At 44.5% G+C, this 22,366-nt stretch overlaps 1 protein-coding gene across 1 annotated transcript in view; it reads right to left on the reverse strand.

Moving 5' to 3' along the window:
* Positions 1–2,677: 2,677 nt before the first annotated feature.
* The window catches only part of arhgap35a (Rho GTPase activating protein 35a), a 61,980-nt gene continuing 42,291 nt past the window's right edge, over positions 2,678–22,366 (reverse strand). Inside the window, exons 3-7 of the mRNA XM_070969879.1 lie at positions 17,430–17,571; positions 11,764–11,841; positions 9,959–10,090; positions 8,270–8,375; positions 2,678–6,871 (exon numbers count right to left, since the gene is read on the reverse strand). Of these exons, the coding sequence (XP_070825980.1) occupies positions 6,379–6,871; positions 8,270–8,375; positions 9,959–10,090; positions 11,764–11,841; positions 17,430–17,571 (951 nt within the window). The 3' untranslated portion in view covers positions 2,678–6,378. The remainder of the gene's footprint in view (positions 6,872–8,269; positions 8,376–9,958; positions 10,091–11,763; positions 11,842–17,429; positions 17,572–22,366) is intronic.

Raw genomic sequence — 22,366 nt, forward strand, 5'->3', positions numbered from 1 at the left:
TGTTAATTTTCCTGGAAGATAAGATAAGGAATGATAAAAATGCCATCATGTCCGATTTGTGCCATACTTTATAATATCTACATGGTGGTGTTAAGAGTATAACAGGTTGTTATGGGAATATTGATGTGATTTCCGCCCCGCACCATCTTTCACCTACATCTCCTGTGCCTCCACCACATGCATCTAAGCCTCATTATGCCCATTATGCGTAAATACATCCGCCAAACAGTTTGAAACGTATCACTTTGCGGCTGCTCAATACGGCTTGTTCCTGGAGCGCCGTCATCAATCGAGGTATCAATATGGAAATACCACTGTGACCCAGACATTAATCAATGGGCTCCACGGGGAGGAGAGGGGAGGGCAGGGGCACCTAAAATCATCAATGAGACGGATCGGCCCGCAGTCAGGCTCGGACAGTCCGTATTGATAAGAGCATTTCCACCTGTAGCGGCCGGAGCGGAGAGACAGGCCGCATCTGAATTCAATACCCGCCGCCGCAGCTGCGAGCTCGAAGCCCAGAAAGACACGGTTGAGCGGAGATACGTGCCTCGACTCATCATAAGACCAGTCTCTTTTCTCCACATATGTCCCCTCCCTCCTCCTCTGTCTACCTCCGAACTTTTTTTTTTTTTTTTTTTTTTTTTTTTTTGGTCACACCTCGCACTAAAGAAGCACATCACGCCTCTAATACGGAGCAACAATGACTTCAAATTAAGTTCTTTGTCTTTATTCCGCGGCTTATACTTCCCCGAGCGCCCTCCTCCTCCTCCTCCTCCTCCTCCACCACCACCTCCCTCTCCACAATCTCTGGAGTTTAGTCAAACCTATTTCCCTTCTCCAACTTCAAAACTGTGAGAGGGGAAGTGGAGCTCGACATCAATGAGAAAAGTCTTCAGATGCTCGTCTCAGGCATTCATCTCACCGTGAGCGCAGGATTAAAACGTCGTCTCGCTGTTGACATCCAAACCTTGACCCAATCAATTAGGTGCGCGTTTGCCTCCTTTACCCGGATACAGCAGAGCAATGGTGGATGGGTAGCGTGGGACAAGTCGGCCGCCTAGTGGCGCGTTTGCGCACGCACAAGGAAAAGCTGCAAAATGCCCCGTGGAGAAACATTTTGATTAAGAAAAAAGGGAATATTAGATCATTGTGATTTAGCTAAATGGCTCAATGGAGTCGTATTAACTCGTTTCACTTTGCAAATTGTGCAGATTCCTCTCACACTTGCGGTGAATAATCCTGGCATTCCTGGAGCGGTTTCACTCCCACAGTCAAGCAATGTTGACGATTCCCATATTTGACTTCCAATCAAATCCCACACCTCTCTCTCCCTCATGACACTTCTTAAAGGTTAGAGTTCAAGGGTCGTGTGTCCTGTGTGCACACGGGCTTGCCCTTTTCATTCCCAATCAGCTGCTTTCTCTCTCTCTTTTTTTTTCTTCCTGTGCCAGAATGGAGAGATGCACCACAAAGGTCATGGACATGGATTTCCTTTGGTTTGACTCAATGAAAAGGTCAGATGAGGGCACCATGAAATGGCAGTGAGGCCTTCACATCGCCCTCATAGGGACCAGAATCCTCACATCACCCTGAAATGGCACAGGCTGAGCCCTTCTGGGGCCTGCTCTCACCAGAACCAGGAGGGTCCCGTGGGCCCCCGTGACCTCGGCTGGCCCCCCCATGGCTTTAGCATCCCTTCAACAGCGTGCGCAGAGAGCAGAGCAACACACTGTGGTGCAAAGAAACATCGCATTTTGTGGGGAGCAAAACTTTTTGTACGCAGCGTGGAAGAAATTGATGTGCACGCATCTGCCGATGACTTCATTCAAAAGATTATGGAAATTGACCGTTTTCAAGTATGTGTTAAAGTGTGTGTGAGTGGTCTCTGTAGAAATAGATCAGGGTTGCTGCGTGTTTTGCAGCATCTAGGGCAGCTGTATTTGCTGGTGGAGCATATTGGCCATTAAATGTAAGGTTCGTAAGGATCCGATTCCCCCCCATCCACATGTCAGTGTCCTTGAGCAAGACGTGGAGCCTCAAACTGCTCACATAACATCTGCAAAATGAACACATCTCACTGGGTGACTTAGCAAGGAGTCCAGGTGGATATGCAATAAAAACCTGCCTGCAGCCCCTACGTTCGCTGCTAATTGGTTTTCTAACTCAAAATCCACCAAATACCACGTATATGGCATTTGAACTTTACTTTCAAACTGACATCTTCACTGCTTTCACTATTGTGTGTCTACTTTTCAGCCATTTTTAACATTCAATCTCTTTTTTTCTGTTAAAAAATGATTAAACATGTTTATGCAAAACATTTTATCATAATTTCCTCTTAACTTCATTTTCTTTGTAGTGATCAGATAATTTTATTTTTTAAAATTTTCTAAAAAGCCTATTAGGAAAAATTGAGCAGTGCTTTTACAAGATGCTGATGAATCACCACGTGCAAGTCCTTTCTTGATGTTGTAAACAATAGTTTGACAACAACAACAGATTTGACCTGAAGGGCCACTGACTGGCTTCTCCAGAGCTTTGCTGTGGTTCATTTTAGGGTTCAGGCTTCATTACGCTAACTGTAGACTGTGTCCCGGGACATTCACCTTTCTCCTCGGACTTGATCAGGACTTCCTCTGTTCCGTGTGTGCAACAAAGAGACAAGACGCAGACGTTTTACAAGATTTGATTTATTAACTATGATACAGATCACATAAGGCCTTGCTGTATACACCATTCCCATTGAGACAAATTACCATACTCAGCAAATAATGACAGTTTTTTTTTGTTTGATGTTATCGTTTCATTTTACAGTACTTCATTTTTTTAATTATTTTCTTTTCCCCCCATTATTTCTTAATATTTTTTCATCATCTCTTAAATAGTGAGAGTGGTGGAGCCCTCTTCCCTGGTTGGGAAGAAATCATGCACTATATTGGGCTGGTCTCTCAAACAAAGAAATTGTTAAAAAAAAAAAAAATGCTTTGTATTTTTTAATTATTAAAATAAAACATAAAAAGAAACTTTGTTTTCTATCACCACTGACTAAAGGGCAAAGTGTTAGACCCCCTAACATACCAATAAACAACCATTTGAATATAGTTTTGCTTGTTTCTCATTTTAACTTAACAGACATCTGTCACCATTGTTGCAAAAAAAAAAAGAAAAAAGAAAAAGAAAAGCAATGCAGCCACATATCGCTGAACCAAAGTCACATTTTTAATTCAATTGTTCTTCTAAACTGTCACTTTGCTTCCCATCTCTCCCTCGACCCTTTTTTCCACAGTCTTTGGCTGCCTCACAGTCAGTTCAGTATTAACACATTGATATACACGGGGAACGCCACTGGCTGGCGTTCACACACAAGTACCAGTGGTCACCCCTCCTTCCTCCCTCCGTCTCCCAAATAATGATCCCATTCACCCATTCGCTGTCTGTCTCCCCTCCCTCTCGCTCTGCCCGATCTCTTCCCCCATCTCTCTCACACTTTCTCTGAGGATCAGTGTGTGTAATCTGGACGAGCTAACAGGGTTACACAGCGGGGTAATGACCGCGAGGAGAGCTGCATTCCTCTCCTTCACGTTTGTTTGGATCACGCTGGTGTCTGGCCGTCTGCCAAGCACAGCTTGCTAGCATGTTAGCTCATACCCACCCAACCAAACACACACTCTTAACTCCTCTAAGACACACACACGCACACACACAGTAAATAGGTAGTGTAGACTGATAAAAGCTCCTTTAAGAGTTCAGTGATTGGTTCAAAGGATTTTTTTTTCGCCTTTTGGGAAGAGAGGACAGTCTGGGGAGACATGCAGAGATCTAATTCAGCGTCAAACTGAATAAATGACCTTGGTGAGCATCTGCTTAACATTAACAAGTTCATGTGTGGACACTTTACGCTGAGCTCATACACACACACACACACACACACACACACACACACACACACACACACACACACACTTCAAAAAGCTGCTTCGATCAGGGCTCAGCAGTTCTCCTCGAGCCCCATCTCGCTGGTTTCTACGGTAACAGCAGGCTGGGCTGAGGAATTCTGGGATGCTCCGCTCCGGTCATGCAGACGGATGAATGGACTGTCTGTTCTGTCTGCTGTCTCTCCCAGACCCAACTGTCTCTTTTGGACAGGGACTGACTAGGGGATGTGGTGGCATAACTGTGACAGCGTGTGGAGTCTGGTGTGGTGGTTACACGCTTGCAAATCATATTTCGAGTCCAAATAGAACAGGTTTGAGTCTCCTTTCCAGAGGCACAACGCTGAGGCCCGGAGCAGTGGTTACCAATTATTTCCGCCGATAAAAAGCCTCCCACCTGTCAAAGCTTGAGCCCCGCTTCCAGCTCTGACTTTCTGGCCTGTAATGCTTCATTGTGCCTCAATTTCCTAAATCTCCATTTCCTTCCACTCAAATATGGCGTCTGGGAGGTGGCATGTGCTCCTCTACAAAAGGGCTGAGTGCTTTGGTGGAGAGGAAACTAACAACAAAAGCCAGAGAGGCAATTTTATCCACTGCGTGTCTGAACAACTGCAATGTTGCCACATGCTTTACTGCTACAGAGCCAGAATCTATATAATCTCAATTGATTTGTACCAGATTTCAAACTGCTGTTGTCATTTTATTTACACTCTTATACTTCATGACCTCTAAAGTTCATTTTAACTGACATACAATGATGAAAAGTCTTAACAATTGCACCTATAAGATAATCTGACGCTACAAAAACCACAGTAGGAAAATGGTGCTACGCCCATGCAGTAGTGGAGGTGAGGTTATGGCTGCAATACCCATTTCTTCCTCTAGATGTCAGTGGTGTGCTCCCAGAGAGAGAGAGAGAGAGAGAGAGAGAGAGAGAGAGAGAGAGAGAGAGAGAGAGAGTAGGGTGGACTGACAATAAAGTGAACGGTGGCTGTCATGCCATGGCAGCTCCAATTTAAAATGTGCCTTCAAAGTGCTCAGAAAAGTGCTTTTTGAACAAGGTCCTCACTGTGAAAACTGCAGCACCGACTTGCTCATAAAACCACCACAGCGTGAAAGAAGCAACATGACAGGTGAGGGTCCAACCCTGGAATTACTCCCACTATTTGCCTAATGCAGGGAAATTCAGGTAACACAAAGAGGCATGGATACATGCGCACACAGACAAGATAGACACTCGCACAGACACTTACACACAAGGCCACTCACTGAGTGACGGACCCTGGTTTCTCTGTGTTTCCCAAAATTTTGTCAAATGAAGAACAGAATAAATAATGCATCAGGACAGTGGGGGTGTGAGATCGAGATCTGGACCAGCTAAAATATCCACTTTTTAAGCTGTTTTCTTCATGTGTTTAATGAGATGGGGCATGAGGTTGAAGTTCAAACCGAGAGGGAGAGAGCAAACAGGAGACTGGGAGGAGCCTTCCCAGAATGCCAAGGGGTGTGAGTACCCCCATAATCCTTTGCTCCAGTTTGCTGCTTAGCAGAGCCAGTTGGTTGAGATTTTTTTTTCTGTGCTTGGCACACTGCCTCGACTGAAACTGAATTTGTCTGCGTTGATGTGTGCGAGGGGTTGACAGATAGGAATGTGTAAGTCGCGGACGACAGATCATCCTGTTGGGTGACTCGTAACACGTGTTTCTTTCTGAAGTCCTCTGTACAGTGGTGAAATTTAACAAACGCGTGTTCAGGGCTCTCTCCACGTTGTCCCAGCCACGGCCTCCAGGTAGGTACAGTAGGTGGGTCGGTTTGCAAAAACGTGCGCCGGCCACCAAAATTTCTGAGCACAGTTAGAGGCTAAGGGGTTGAGGAGGGTGGTTGTCGGAGGCACGCTGGCCCTGGGTGTTTGTGTCAAGTGTGTGTCTGTTTGTGTGGGTGTGGTGAAGCAATCCCAGCATAACAGAGGTCACATCCCCACCTGCACTTTACTTCTGAGTCCCTCCCTGAGTCCCTTCAACAGCTACTGGCAACATCTTGCTCTTCATTAGTGTTTGTGTGTAGGTTCTCAATAAGGCAAGGAGGGCAAGTCTAGATGAAGTGAGACTGAGAGACAAAGGGATAAAGTGGCGAGGAGGGAGAAAGATCATACTGCCACAGTTCAGAGGCTCTTCAGTGTTCCCCTTTTCTGCCTTGTGTGTGTGTCCACTTTTCTAACGGAGGCTCAAACGCCCCCTTCTTCTCCCAAACATGTAGGTTTTTCCCTGTACATACTGCATCTCACTCAAGCTCTCCCAACTTCTCTTCCTACCTCCTGCTCGCAAATTTATCTTCATCAATTCCTTTCCAAACTTCAAAATCTCTTATTCTGAACCCTTAAAACTCTCTAAATCTTGTTATCTGTCTTCTTTGTTATTTTTCCCTCTTTCCCTTGATCCCTGGTTCACAGCGTGTGTTGTTCCGTAGGGGGGTGATGGGGGTGCAGGGAGGGCGGCAGCAGGGCTGGGATCGGGGACTGGGGAGTAGGAGGTGGTGAGTGGGGTGGGGACTGATGTTGATGGTGGTGGTGGTGGTGGTGGTGGTGGTGGTGGATAGGAGGGCCGTAGTGTGGGATGACAGGAGGGGTGGCGGGGAGTACGTAGGGAGTCGGGGACGGAGTCGGCGACGATGAGTAGCCTCCAGCCATGCAGGAGTAGGCCGAGGTTCCTCCCCCGGAGGAGAGCGTAGAGGTGGGGGAGCCTGGGAGACCGTCGGCCAGCGGCTGATTGTAGAAGAAGTACGCACACTGGTGGATGAAGCTCTCGATGATTGTCTGGTAGGTGCGTGTGGCGGTCAGGGCGTCCATGGTGGTGAAGTCTGGTCTCATCAGTGTGGGCCAGAAACAGATGGACAGGTTCTCACTGGTCATCAGGTTCAGCTTGTTGTTCTGGCTCACCCTGCAGGACACATGGAAGCAAAATGAACGGCCATAAATCACTACCTCATTTCAAACAGAACATCTAAAAAAGGAAGCTTCAAATGATCAAACCCTGATGGTGTCCTCTAAATGTCCTCACCACGCAAGCTGATGCTATTATGTAAGGTTTTTGCTCCTAATGTGGCATAAAATCAGTTATTTGAAACAGCATGGATTTTTTTCTAAATTGGTCACAGAGAAGAATTGACTCAGGTGTTTACAGTTCACTGCAGGGCTGCAACTATTGATTACTTTCATGATTGATTAATCTGCTAATAATTTATCTGCCCAGAGTCCCAGTCATCAAGTGTCTTGTTTTGTTGGGCCAACGGTCCAAAACCCAAAGATTTTCAGTTCATTATGATATAAAGCAGGGAAAAGAGAAAAAAAACTCACATTGGACAAAGTGGAACCAGAATGTTTAATGGTTTTTGTTTCATAATTACTTTAACAATTAAATGAAAATAGTTGCTGATGAACTTCCTAACAATCAAGCAATCAAATAATCAACTAATCATTGTAGCTCTAGTGTTTTGCTTTTTGCCTGTAGCCATGCTAGCAGCTCTGGGAGAATATACTCCGACACAGTGGTGCTGTAAGCTTAATGCTAATGCTAAAATGCTCACAACGTTAGCATGCTGGTGTTTAGGTGGAACATTTACCACATTCATTCTCTTAGTTTATCATGTTAGCATGCTAACACTTGCTAATTAGCATTCAGACAAAGTAGACTGATGAGAACATGATTAGTTTTGGTTATGAAGCAATGAATACATTTAATATTTGACCTGATCATGGAGAAAAAAAGAGAGCAGGTGTCAACATCAATCCATCTAATAGCTGATATATTTCACTCCGCACCAAAGTAGTGGACTGACAGGGTGACCAGCATTACCACTGCATGCCCAATTCATACTTTTGTTCTGAAAATTATAATATAAACTATACTATAGTTCATCTATAACAGAGGTTCCAACCTTGTTTGGCTTGGGGTCCTTGTAGATGAAGCAATATCTACCATCATGTGACTTGCGTGCCAGTTCTCTTATTGCTTTCATCATCTTGTGACCAGTTCAGATATATTTGGGACCTCGTGGGGGTCCTGAACCACAGGTTGGAACCCTATAATCTGAATTTAGACTACAAAGTCCCCATGGCATTTTTTTGAAGCACAGTGGTCAATTTGTCATTCCTGAGCTAATAGAAATCAAATTAATAGAGATGAATAAACCACTGCATTAGCACAGATCATGACTCAACCTCTATTCTGTCAGTGTGCTGGTTTCAGTGATGTCACCGCTGGGTCACTTGACTGGGTGACTGGCGGTGTAGTCAGCACGGCTGCCAGAGGTCGTCTCTGACCCCGTCACTCACTCACTTGTTCAAGTGGCTGATGACATATTTGAAGACCTCGTAATTCTCCTTGGGGAAGCGGCGCAGAATGTCCTTCATCGTCTGGAAGCGCTGCTCTCTATCGTTGATCTCTGAATGGTGGCAGAGAGAGACGAGAGGTTAGAGGAGGTAGGAAAGTGGCTGAAAGGGAAGATTAGGGGAATCTGAGGAAAAGATGTCAGGGGAGTGAGAGTACAAAAAAGATGAGGAAGGATGAGGGGAGGGGGTTACAATGGAGAAGAGGAGACTTTGAAGAGCATAGTGAAAGCAATTGGATTCAGCTCTCTCAAAAAATCCGTGCAGGACACAGTGATTTCATCCTACAACAGTATGAGTTTCACACATCCCAGTGACGAAAACACACACACACACACACACACACACACACACACACACACACACACACACACACACACAGGCGATTTAAAAGGAGTCCAAACTACAGTTCTCAGAAAAAAGAAAACATCACCACACAAAGACCACACACATTCCAGAGGAGAAACATACTGTGCATACACCCATCACAATGTCCTACAGATTACAGCAGCTCACACACACAGACACACAGACACACACGCATTCACTGGGTGTGTTAAGCCTGATGGCAGTGAGGAGTGAGTCAGAATAGCTGACGTCACCGGCTAACGCAGTCCATCCTGTGTGTATGTGAGCGAGGCAAGAGAGCAGCAGCGAGAAGAGCAGATGTTCTCCTCCACATCACATTTACAGTCCGAGAATTCGAGTTTGTATCCCCTCAATGAGGTCAGCGTGGATCAAAAACAGATTGGAGGCGTAGTGACTTCGCGCAGCCCCGGTTCCTCTTGCAGCACATCCATCATCAGCAATCAAAACTTAACTAACTTCATACATCTTATTTAAAGCAACATCGCCATGACAATATCCACGAAAATCCACCCACCCTGGTTTTCTTTTTTTTCCACATCTCTTTTTCTCTCAGCAAAAAAAAAAAAAGAAGCTCCAATTCAAAAAACTGTCGAGCACAATTTGCTATTTTCCACCGAGTGAAGGCTTCTCGTCTCTAACTCTTCTCTTTCACTCCCTCTTCTTTTTCTTCTATTGTGGCACAGCCTGCAGGAGCTTTATCAGGTCTCTGTCACGGCTGAAGGGTCTCGCTGGGGCCGTTAAACACACACACACACACGCAGACGCAGAGTTCGGTGAGTGACAGCAGCCTTGAGGCCCGGGGGTAAATCTCTCTGGCACGATGCAAGACTAAGCTACGCCTTAAATCTCCATTCCGACAGATTACAGGACACAAAGAGAAAAAGAGGGGCCGTGGAGAGCGCAGGAGCAGCCTCGTTTATCTAACATATGACTGTTTTTTCATGACTTCATCCACACCCTGTTATCCATCGCGCTCCTGCATCCCTCCATCATGCGCAACCATGCCCACATCCTCCTTCCCCAAGCCTTAAACATTCTCTCCCCCAGCCCTTTTTCCTCCTCTCCCCGGCTCCACGCTGAGAAGGCAAATCCAATCCTCCCCCGTGGATGGATTTGGATTGCGGGAGTTTTGCTTGTTAGGTTATAGAAAAGTTACAATGAAGGGAAAATGATTCAAGGCAAAATCCAATACACCTCGGATCTTTGTGAAGAACTCTTCCCACATCCCCTTACCCTGGCGTCCCCCTCACACCAGATTCCCAGGACTTACTGAAGGCCTCCACCAGCTCTCCCTGCATGCTGTAGGGCACCAAAGGCTCAGGCAGCTCAGAGAAGAAGGCCTTCATGGCTCCAGCTACTGTGTTGATGGTGAAGTCTTTCTCCACCAGGTCCAGGTTGTGGTCTGGGGGAAAAGATTGAATGGGAAGAAGACATTTTAAGTAAAAAAAAAAATTGATATAACTTGAGACAACCATCGTGCTATACTGTTTATTTCCAGGAGAACTTTAAGTTTTTTATTCAAGGTCCACCTTGGAAGTTTCGGGTGGTGGTCTGGAACAGTGCCATCAGAATTGCACCACCATAAATAAAGGTTAACAAAAGCTGATGAGGATGTCTCAAAACGCGCCTGTTCTCCCTGACTCAGACTTTTTATTCCGTATTTTTTGCACTTTTATGTGTCGTAAAGTATTTTTGAGCACAATGAAAAGCGCCACATAAAGCTGATTTATTGTTATTACTTGGAGTATTTACAGCCTGTCATATAACTGAACTAAAACTGCACATATTCAACAAGACAGCATAGAGGATGTTTTATGGAAATAATGGACTTTTATATGAGTTTGTCATCAGTGTGATAAAGTACTTTGATTTGTCAGGTATTACATTTTCTGGACCAGAAACAGACATTCCCGTCAGGTTATTGATTGCCCAGAAAATGTATTAAGTCATGATATACAGAGATACCACAATGCAAAATTACCGTTTATTAATGTTATTGGAGAGTTTTATCAATGTAGCCAAAACAAGTGTGTCCGACATAATCAATGTGAATAAATAACAAATATCATCTTTGGTGATGTACCATAGGATTGTTTTGGTTAATAAAGGACCTAAGTAAAAACAGAGTGAACTGCAGACAAATACAAAGCAGATTTGAGACAGCTCAGAGAGCCAGACAGCAAAATCACTAGAGTGGTGCTCTAGTGCTCTGGAGAGAGTACGTGTGTGTGAGCAAGAGACTTAATTAAAAAAGCCATTTCCTGATAACTTTCTGCTTTACAAAAGGTAGAACGTGTAGAAGGAAGGAGAGGCAAGAAAAAAGGAATACAGATATGGTTAGCAGGTTCTTTAACAGTCTGTGGAGAGCTCCCATTTGGAGATTTTCCAACATGTGGTGCTTCTGATGCTGCTTTCTCCTGTAACGAGGTATCTGAATCTTCAGGGAGCTGATGAAGTGTCATCTTCAGTATGGCTATGAGACACTTACGCTGTAGTTCCACCTGTAATTGTCTTGTCCCATTGGCCTGAGGCGGCGAGTGATTCAACGTGGACCTTCAACTCTGATTACCTGAGTTGGATTTTAACCTCAACCGATACGTGGATGCCCACGTACACACACGTGTACACAGGCCAATGTGCTCAGCTATCTATCTCGGCAGTGTCATGCTTCATTAACCAAACCAATCTGGAGGTAATTAACTGCCCACACCATATAGACACACGCATGGAGACACACACTGAGAGCACTTGTACAGTACATGCACACAGGGGCAGGTAGAAGATTGAGGAGGCAGCTCTGCAGTCTCAAAGGAAGCCAAGGCCAATTCCCTCAGTAGAATTGATGCTCCCTGGTTAATTAAGGGGATCCCACCTTATTATATATAGAGGCAGACACACACACACACACACACACACACACACACACACACACACACACACACACACACACACACACACACACACACACACACACCTTCATGGGCTGTTCTTCACACTTAATATAGAGCTGAAGCAAGAATGAGCACAAGTACTCATGCACTCGTGTGAGTACTGAAAGAGGAAAAAGTCACCCACCTTGGTCAAACTGCCGCTGCATGCTCTCCATCTCTGCCTTGTTGCCGCTGACCCTGTAGATGCCCTCTGTGCTCAACCCTAGTGGAGAAGGAGAGAAAGAGCAAGCTTAGTGTTGTTTTCATGTGTTTGCAACAAGTCTTTACAGTCGCTGGCGAGTCACCTCCAAGAACCCCTTGATATGTCACTACACGATGTTTAGATGCAATCTGAAGGGCTGAAAAAGTAAAGCTGATACAAGCAGCTCTAATGGCCTCTCCCCATGTCCCGTTCCATCCAAACACACTATTAGCACTATTTATTAAACCCATAAAGCACTCCTGCAAGCCTGCTAAGAGCCCGCTGGTACACTGTGACCAGCTGAGGCTACCTTAGCGCCACACACTTTAAAAAAACCAGAGGAATGACAGAAGCCATGTGCTTTTCCTCTCACACCCAACTTAAGAGGATATTTACTGAGCATCTGCAGCTTTTCTTAAGATACTTAACAGTCTGTGTCTGAGACTTAACACCTGGTAAAATTAGGTGTCAAATATTTTTTGAAAGCACACATTGAGTGAGGCTACTGCCACATCAAGAAGGTTACATACAGACACTTTGGTCCACCTCTTAATTCATAATCACTTTAGTGACAGCAATAAGGAGGTGAATACAAAAGATGACTTAACATTCATTCGTACCGCAATATAAGGCAAAGCGGCAGGAATGCCAAAACAGTTTGCTATTTTTCACACAATCTGTCTTCCTGTTTCTCTGCCCTCTGCTTGAACATGTGTTTTAATGGTACACAGCAGGTGTACCGTATGCAGTAAGGCTGAGGAAGTCAACTGAATACTACTAAAGTAGACGTGTGTGGATTTAACTGTCTATTTACAGCAGTAATACATTCTATTATAATCCAATTCTAATACTAATACAGTCAACAGTTTCAAAGTTGGAACAAACACCAAAAATCTCACTGATGCTTCGTGACTCTTGGAGGCCTTTTTAATTCAACCACTGATCTTTTTGTCGAGCTGACAACTACTGACTACGCAAATATTTCCTCACATGCTGTATAACTTTTATCCTGTCAGGGGGAAAAAAAGCGCAGTGGCAATTTCAAAACTGTCAGCTCTTCAAAACATTTAAAGATCAGCAGCAGAGAGCACTTGTGTTTAGCTCCACTGCTTTCCAGACATGCTCAAAACATGTCCTCAACAGCCCAGCATCAGTTCTTCATTAGCATACCATTTCACTTATATATATATATAATTCATGAATGAATCAATGAATTGAACTGATGATAAATTGCAGTTGGCTTAGTAAATATCACCTTTAGTATTTTAGCAATGCATCCATGTACTCAGACACAGCAGGACAGTAAGAGAAAGAAAAGGTGAAGAGATCGCTGGCTCACTTCATTTTCACCCACTAATATTTTTTCTCATCTATACAAGACAAGGTTCCAGCTCCCACCCTTGAGATTCTCTCTTCGTCCACACTTTGGAGGCGATACAGGGAGACAAAGAGCGACCCGGGGGAGAGAGGGAGATAGGGAGTGGCAGAAAAAGAAGGCGAGATAGAGAGAGGCAGGGAGGAAATGAGAGAGCTCTCAGTCAAGGCATACAGCATCGATCTCCTCCTTCTACCAATCAATTATCCACAAAAGCTTTTCTAGCCAGACACTAGGAAAACAGGGATGGGAGGAGAGATAGGGAGGGGGGGAGTAGTGCAGCAGTGGTGAGGAGAGAGGGTGAGAGATAGGGGCAGAACAGGGCAAGCATCCAAGTATGAGAAAGATAGTGAGGTCGCATAGGAGTGAGGGTCAGACTGATGAAAGAGGGGATGAGAAAAAATAAAGGATTAAGATAAGGAGGGATATATGGAGGAATAGGAAATGTGCTTGAAACAACAACACACACGAAAGATGGATGCCGCTGGAGAATTCAAAGAATGGAAGAGGAGCCACAAAGCAGTGGGAGAGGAAGAAAAGTCAGTGGATAAAGAAGGTGAATTTCACAATGATGGCTTGGAAAGGTGAGCTCTCCACAACGGACAGCAGCATCCTCTTCCTCTGGGGTCAAACAAAGCACTAGCACTTCCTGGGGTCAACGTAAATATGAGCACTTCCTATGGCAAACGGCATCCTGTAACAGTGTGCTCCTTAGGCCTGCTAGAAAGTCAATGCATATTAGGACAGATCATTGCTTTCATTTGCCAAATGACAAGTAAGAGTAGAAACTGAAACATAAAACCACCTATGGTGACTTCTCAGCTTCCAACAAGTGGCCAAAAACACACCTCAGAAGCTGTATTCACACAAACCCTGAGTGTGGAGTGAGCAAAACCTGTGCTCCTGCACCATGTTACTGTCTGACAGCGGGTCCGGCTGATCCCACATCAGCCCAAACCCCAGTGTGTCTCTGGGTTCAGAGGCCCAGAGGCTGACTTCGTAGTTCACCGTGAAAACAGGCTGTCGCTGGGTGCTGCCCTTTACGTCGCTATGGAGGCTCCTACGGCCAGCAGATATGTCCGCACACGCTAACACGCATTCATCACCTCAGCACCCATGAGCAGAAACACTGCGGCGACCACGCTGAGAGAGAGCCAGAGCAGAGGGGGGATAACAGCAGTCACTATGGATTGATTTTATATAGCTGCATGCATGAAAATAACACAAAATACCACATCCACCCCTATTATTCTCGAGGACAAAGGGAGTGAGGTGTGAAGCACAATTAAGAGAGGCAACAAAGGAATAAGACTTTTGAAGAGAAAATAAAACAAGTTCTTCTTCATTGCATCATGTGTATTGCAAAAAATATTGTATAAAGTAAGAATATTTAGTTGTTGTACTCATAAATTCAATATTTTCTGACAAGTAAATCAACAATTTGGCTTCGTTTGAGGCTAAAAAAACATTTTTTATCACATACACATACCATTTCTTAAGATACAGCATATGAACACACTGTATGATGATTATTGATGACATTCAGACAGATAAGAATAAAAGCAGGAATGCTGGGTTTGGGTTTAAGTGATCTGTGAGTATTTTTGCCTGAGAAAGAGGGAAAAGGGAAGGATGTAGGTCAAAGCTGCAGGTCCAGGGTCAGCCTCACGACGTCACTCATTATCAGCACACACTATAGCGACAAACATAGTGTCAGCGCTGTGTGGTAATTTCCTGTGAGAACCATTATATCCACAGACTGCAGATGCCGGTACGGGATAAGTGAAGTCTGACTTATAGCGACTACAATCAAAACTAAATAGCACATTGTAACTCATTTCCCCTTCCAGTCGCAGTGATTCTCTGTGTGGGTGTGCCATTGTGTGCTGCATGTGTTAGTATGTAAATAAAATTTTCTTATTGCTCGTGACTGTGAGGTGTGTGAAGCTACACTTCTCACCCATGCTTATACAGACAAACAGCAAAGGGGCAAGCTAAACACACACAGAAAAGAGCTGAGCCCAAACATTCTTCCAATTTCCTACCTTGTGATATTGATCGAACAGGGGGAGCGATGGGGCAGAACATTACCTGGCAACCCCCTGGCTAAAACATCCTCGGACACACACACAGAAAGCATACTGAGGGGAAGAGGAGAAAGTAATGGGGGGGGGGGGTTGAAAAAAATGGAGCGAATTGAGAGAGGTGACAATAGGACAGGGGGAGGAATAGAAATATGGGTTAGCAAGAAGATGAAAGAAATCAAATCTGACAAGTGAAGGTACAGAGGGAGAAAGATGATTGGATCAGGAGAAAGAAGTAGAGAAACAAGGGCACAAGAGGAGAGGAGGAAACAGGGGATTAGGCGAAGTACTACAGGAGTGAGTGAGGGTAAGACCTCGAGAGAAGCTGCGCATTCATCCCCATGTATGCACACACCAGTGTGTAGGTATATAAACGCGTATTCAACCAGTTTTCCTCCTCCATCCGGAAGTAAGTGCCGTGACTGCTCCAGTTAACTTCTGAACAGGGTAAGGTGAAATCTATCGTGATGCCTTGTTATCGGGAGCTGTGCCTCTGTACTCCTACACACAGGAAGGCGGTGGATGTTTTGTGGGGCTGCGGTAATCCACAAATACAGTCTTTAATCAGGACAGAGATTACACCGGAATGATTTGGCATGTCGGTAAGCAGCAGACAAACCCACTTGCTCAAATGCAACTCGCTTTGTGGAAGGTAATAAAAAGACAGATGAGCTCATACATTTCTGTTAGACGTTACTTTAAAAAGACGGGACACAGTGTTTAAAACGCAAATAAAACGGAATGTGATGATTTGCTAATCCTTTTCAGCATATTTAATGTTTTACTCCATCATCGTCACTGATTGCTGTAAATATCTGCTTATTCTGATTTGGGACACGAGCAGCTAAAGACTGGGAAAGATGTGGAATGCTCCAAAAACACCTGTTTGGAATATTCCACAGGTAAACAGGTTGATTGGTAGCAGGTGATAGTTTCGTGATTGGGTATGAAAGGGGCATCCTGGAAAGGCTCAGTCGCTAACAAGCGAGGATGGAGCGAGGTTCACCACTTTCTATGGCAACATTTCCTAAAGCACATACATTTGCTTGAAGAAAAATATTCCAGGTTACGACCCAGACTAGAATAGAGAGACGCGAGCTAATATCTAAGCATCGCACCGACCTCACAGTAAGTCACCGCTGGTTTAGTGTAACAGCTGGTGGCAGACTGAGAGGCAAGCTGGCAGTCCTGGGGCAGCGGGGCACCAGAACAGCCTGGCAGGGGGTTTGGCATCTGGGCAACAGGGTAGCAAGGTTAGAAGAGGCTATCTAACCACATCTGTGCTCACACCACTCCCAGAGAGGAGAGGAGAGGAGAGGAGAGGAGAGGAGAGGAGAGGAGAGGAGAGGAGAGGAGAGGAGAGGAGAGGAGAGCAGAGGAGAGGAGAGGAGAGGCTTGCGGGGGTGGATGATTGGTGGCAATAGGCTGAAAACCTGTTCACTGAACACAACTGTGCACAGACTCGAAGTTCAAGGTTAACCTAAGCAGTTAGGTTTCAGTTAAAATGCAAACATGTGGAGCCTTGACTTCTCTCATCATCACTCTGATCTCAATGAGGCTCTGATGACTCATTTTAAAGCGGTGACTATAAGCACAGTAAACGGAAACCTAACCTAACGACAACCATGTAATGTGTATATACAAAAGGATCCTGCTCCACCTGTGGATATTATTCCCATTCATTTTCCTTTGCTTTTATGAGACTATATATACTATTTATAACTATCTAGGTTATCAAAAAGTAAGTTAACACCCCAACTTGGCTCATGTCCCCAGAGGTTGCCGCATATAAAAGCCTATGGCTCAGCCAAACACTACCATTTATCAAACAAAGAATAAGGGAGACACATAAGAAAGCAGCGTGCACACAGACACAAAGGCTGTGATTTAAGGAGGACGGCAGAATCACACACTCTTACCGGTGAAGACCACAGTACATAACAATCCCACCGGGGAGGAGGATTAAGATAAGGGAAAAAATGCAGGGAAAAAGGCGAGATCAAAGGAGGCAGGTATAGCACACTCAGAGGCAGAATGGATCCTTTGAAATCATTTTAAAACAGTTAATACTTAAATGACTGAAAACGACAGCCGGCTCCCGCCATTAAGCATCTGTACTCTACATTACGGAGAGTAAAACAGATTCTTACCTGTTGTTTCAATGAAACGGATGCACTTCTCAATGAAGACTGGTATTGGCCTCTCGAGGCTGACCACGGAAGCCAGTGGCATGCCGAAGTAGTTGCTTTCAATGGGTTTGGAGATGGAATGCCTGGGTTTGGATCGCGGTTTCTGGAAAACAAAATATTGAGACCAGATTGATGGATCGCTCATAAGGAAAAGAAAAATCAACTTTATTTGGAATGGGCTGACAGTGTCACTGCTGACACAGGAAAACATTTCCAAAATGACACTGAGCCTTGAAATGACTTGATTTAGATGGAAAAGCCCATGCTCTTATTTTAAAGTGACTGCGTTTTTATGTTAGAATCTACTACAGTGAAAAGATGAACACACACCCATCCTGCACATTCCTGCAAACCTTAAACTGATAAGTAATCACACATTCCTGTCTTGATCCCTGTTCTGTTCAAAGGGAGATATCCATCAGTTCCTTCATCGCTCCGGTCTCGCCATCCTTACCCTCCTTCCTCTCTCTCTGTCCACCGCTCTGCAGCTCTCAGATAATCAAACTCTTATTCATGGTTTAATTACTCCGCAACTCTCCTGTTATTCTCCTGTTAAGAGACCTCTAATACACTCCTGCAACATTGTCTGCCTGACTTCGTACGCGAGGCATCAGCAGTAATTGTACTGTGCTCTAATGGTGTTCAGTGGGAATGTTTTGAAGGCCCCTGAGGCCTGGATCTCTAGTAAGTCTGTCAGCCCCCCGAGGCTCCACCCTGGCAGGCAGGGTGGTGAGGCAGGGATGCATGGTTGGCTGGGCACATACAGACTGTGGGAGCAGTGCAGGCCTGACAGACAGACACAGGGAAGAAGCAGAGGAGTGCTCATTAGAGAGAAGGAGCCCGGCGTGCCCTCTGCTCCAGATACTGGCCTCGCTGCACTCCACCAAACATTTTCGATACCATATATGTACACACTCACTCACAGCAGAAGGCTGAAGCACTAATTAAGACTGAGCAGATCACCTGGGTTTTTCTGCACTGCCTGTTGTTTGAACATTTAGTGATTTTATTCTGTTGTTTATATTTTATTTGGCTCAATAGTCATTAGGCTTCCACCTGAAAGTACCTGAAAAATGCATCTGAAGGCAATATTACTGGCCAATATGTGGTTATCACAGAAGAATCATTACCAGCGAGCATGTTGGGAGATACCTAAAAGAGTAAACTGCAGCATTCTGCTATAGGACCATATATGAACCTGTTTACCTGTTTGGAACATTCCACAACCTGTCGCAGTCTTTTGTTGCTCCTGTGCCAACTTGTTCGAAACATGTTGCTGCAACTTTTGAATTTCTCTCTGATTAAATCAATTACAGTGTTTTTTTTTATAGTTAGAATTTAAAAGATCTTGCTATATTGTTCTCAAGTATCCATATCGCGATAAGCTTGAAAGATCCAGTATCATTCAGGCTCTTCTATCTTGGGTAAACTGTTGAAAAAGGGCAATGTTGCTACTTCATCTGTCAACTGGGCGCTCAAGTGTCAGGAAAACAAAATGTCAAAGATAACTTGGCAACACTGACTGGTTTACTGGAAGAGGCTGCACTTCATTCAGCAAGGCTCCCCCTCGAGATGCTGAGGAAGACTCAGTGCTGAACATCTATGCTCAATGACTGCAGCCTTTTCCCAGCAAGTCAGTAATTTTTACCCAGTTATCTCTCTATTATAAGCCCCACACGAGCTGATTCCTAACTGGAATTCCTTCACTTATTATTCCCAGCTACCTCCCACGCTGCCCTGCCTGACACTCGCCATCCAGACGCCCTTATATTTGCGGCTACGTCACATATAAACCTGATGTATGTATTCGTGCGATGACCCACATGAGGCTTTAACTGAATTAAAGGGGGGAAGTGATAATAGACGTGAAGCGACAACAGCCTCTGTGGTAGGAGAGCTATGCTGTCATAACTCACTGCCAGCTTGGGTTTTGTAGCTCCAAGTAGCAGCTCATAATTTATTTGTGTCCTATCACACTGACTGTGTTGTATATCTGTGCCCTATCTCAGTTTAGCAGACTGTCTCTATGCTCTCCCCCCTCCTCTCCTCCACACACTTCTCTCTCTCACTGTCTTCTCTCCCTGCAGTTTTGCCTTCTGGCCACTCCTTTTAGTTGCTGACTGAGACAGGATATGTTGCCAGCGCTGAGAAGACAAAACAGACCTCTACCACAAAAGACAAACAAAACACATCCTTAATAATAACATGCAGACACCATGGTGAGCGTTTACATACGCAGCACGCTGAAAGCCGCAATATGAAAAGAAATAAAAAGTCCTTTCAGTTCTGTCATAGCTCTTATTTCTCTCCGTCTCTGTTTCATTTTCTTTCTGCGGTTGTGTTTTCTCCTGTTCTTTGATTGTCTCCCTCCCTCTTATTTCTTGTATGAGGACACTAGACTGGAACTAGGTGACTGAGGAATTTGAAGCATTCCTCTTGCTGGCTGAGGAGGTTTGAAAAAAGCTGCAGGAGAGAGAGAAGAAACGTTTCCGGCCCCTCGCTGAGGGAGGGTGGGTGGGTCGGAGACACAGTCAGTCATTGCCTGGGGTAAAGTGGGTTTTAGAATGGGCTAAGAGTCTAGTTTCAATTATTTGTTCCTATCCGTCATGACTCAGAGTGGTAGACAGTACCCTAAGGCTCTGACCAGGAAAGTGTTTACACTGCATAAACCCAAACCTTCACCCTAAAACCAACTGACAGCCTGACTTTGTGCGAACGCAGACGAGCCACTAACAGGAACGTTTGGTTCTATATCAACCCAGCTTCCCTCTATACGATGCATCTGATGACCAATCACTCATCCAGAGGGGATTTCAGGCTGCAGCAGACTGAAAATGGACTCTGATCTTTGAGACAGCTGCTTAGAAAACAGTTGATGGAATTTGATCATTTTGTTACAACCACAATTAAGCCCTAATGGTCTCTAATGTGGACATCCAGACCCCAGACCTGCTGTACAGCCCAAATCAGAGGCACTAATTATGATGACAACAACGATCTAAATTCTGCTGGCTTCAACTTTCTTGGGGATGTGTTTTGAACCATGCAGGTTTATAATGTGCCATGTGACACCATATTGATCTGACCTGCCCCCCTCTGAGGGCAGACTCTAAGAGTGGGGTTAAAGTCAGAGCTACTGAAGCTTGCATGCATGGAGCTTGAACTGGGCTGTCATTCTGCACACTTTTTCACTTTTTCAGAGGGACAAATGGCACTGACTGCACTATGAGCTAAGTCAGTTGGTTCACAAAGGAAAGAATGTAGCTTTGGCAGTTAGGAGCTATGTGAGAAGACAGCCTTCACACAGGTTCTTGGACATCACAGCTGAGTGTGTGAAAACATTAATCATCCCCCTCCTGTTCCACCCTACTGACAGCCATGGTAATTATCACAGGCACACAAGCACAACATAAGCAGCTGTAACTCCAGTTCAGCCGGCACTTCTGTACCACACCATGTGTGTGAGCGAACAGCATACCACTCAGATAAGCCTAACGGTGTAAGGTCAAAAGTGTCGTGACAACACGTGTGATGGACAAGCACAGGAATGAACAGGAGAGGGGGAGAGAGAAGTTGAGGAAACAAAGGAGATCCTGCATGTGCAAAAAAAAAAAAAAAGTAGAAAAACAGACAGGAAAGAGAGATATGAGGAGAACATAATGGGGAGTGAGAGAGAAAGAGTGTGACAAGAATGCGAGAAGCAGAAAGTATGAATCAGCAAGAAGAGAAGACAAGTACAGTGAAAAAGAGAGAACGAAAGGAAGGAAGCAAAGAAAGTCAAGCTGACAGGGAAGAAATGGAGTTTTAGGAACAAGTTGACCAGCCTTGGCACATACTTCACTGCAGAAGCACAACAATGAACAGTAAACTGCCTTAACTAGATGATGCTGATGCCAATCACTAGATCACTAGCAGCATAATGCAGTGCACCCTCTGACTGCTAAGTTGTAAACAACGTATAGCCGTACTACAAGTGAGGCTGACAGTAAGATGACTGCACAACCAGGTTTGGTAAATTATGCTCAAAGAGTGAAGGTTTTATTTACTTATCTATTTATTTTTTGGTTTGTTAGCACTACCTTTTCCTGAATGGCAGGGATGTTTACAGCTAATGCTAATTTGTTGCTATATAACATTAGTTTGAATTCCTCCTCACACACTGTTAAAGTGAGACTTGTAAGATAGATGTTGATGCTTTCAAAATCTGGCCAAAATGACAAACATTATTGTGCCAGCTCGTATATAGTGGGGAACATGGGAACATACACATGTACACAAACAGATAACAGCACAGTATACTGTGGCTCTGTCTCTATTCATTAAGAGTTTCTGCTCTCTGGTATAAAAGTTCAGTGACTGGAGTTTGCCTCTTTTTCCTCTGATGATCTGGCTAGTTTAGCGAGTTCTCACAGAGCGGTCAGGGGAAAAAAATTCAGACATGCCTTCAGAGGAAATGCTTTCACTGAGCAAAACTGCAGAAAGTACACAGATTATACTGAACTCATTAGTTATTCTTTGACTTAAGTGGTAAACAGCCATCCACCACACCAAACAGGTGTTGAATTTCAGCCAAGAACTAATTATACTGAGTAATATGAACATTTTATCCATCTGGTGTTTAAAGAAATACATGCACACACTGCAGACACAAGTGGCACAAGTGCACAATATCCTGTATTACTGAATTAGTTATTAGATACAATGTACAGTAAGCGTTCTGTGCAAAAATGTTATTTCAGCTATTTCAACAAGTGACACTTTCCCTGCCAAAATACTTTTCAATTAACAGGATATTTCAAGCTTTGGTTGAGAAAACTCTCAATATTGAATAAGTGAAGTACTTCTGCAATGGATGTGTTCCAGAATAAAGATGCAACATTTTGTGGCAACACCTGTTA

Source organism: Chaetodon trifascialis, chromosome 9 (genome assembly GCF_039877785.1).
Source record: "Chaetodon trifascialis isolate fChaTrf1 chromosome 9, fChaTrf1.hap1, whole genome shotgun sequence".
In the NCBI taxonomy this organism is placed as follows: Eukaryota; Metazoa; Chordata; class Actinopteri; order Chaetodontiformes; family Chaetodontidae; genus Chaetodon; species Chaetodon trifascialis.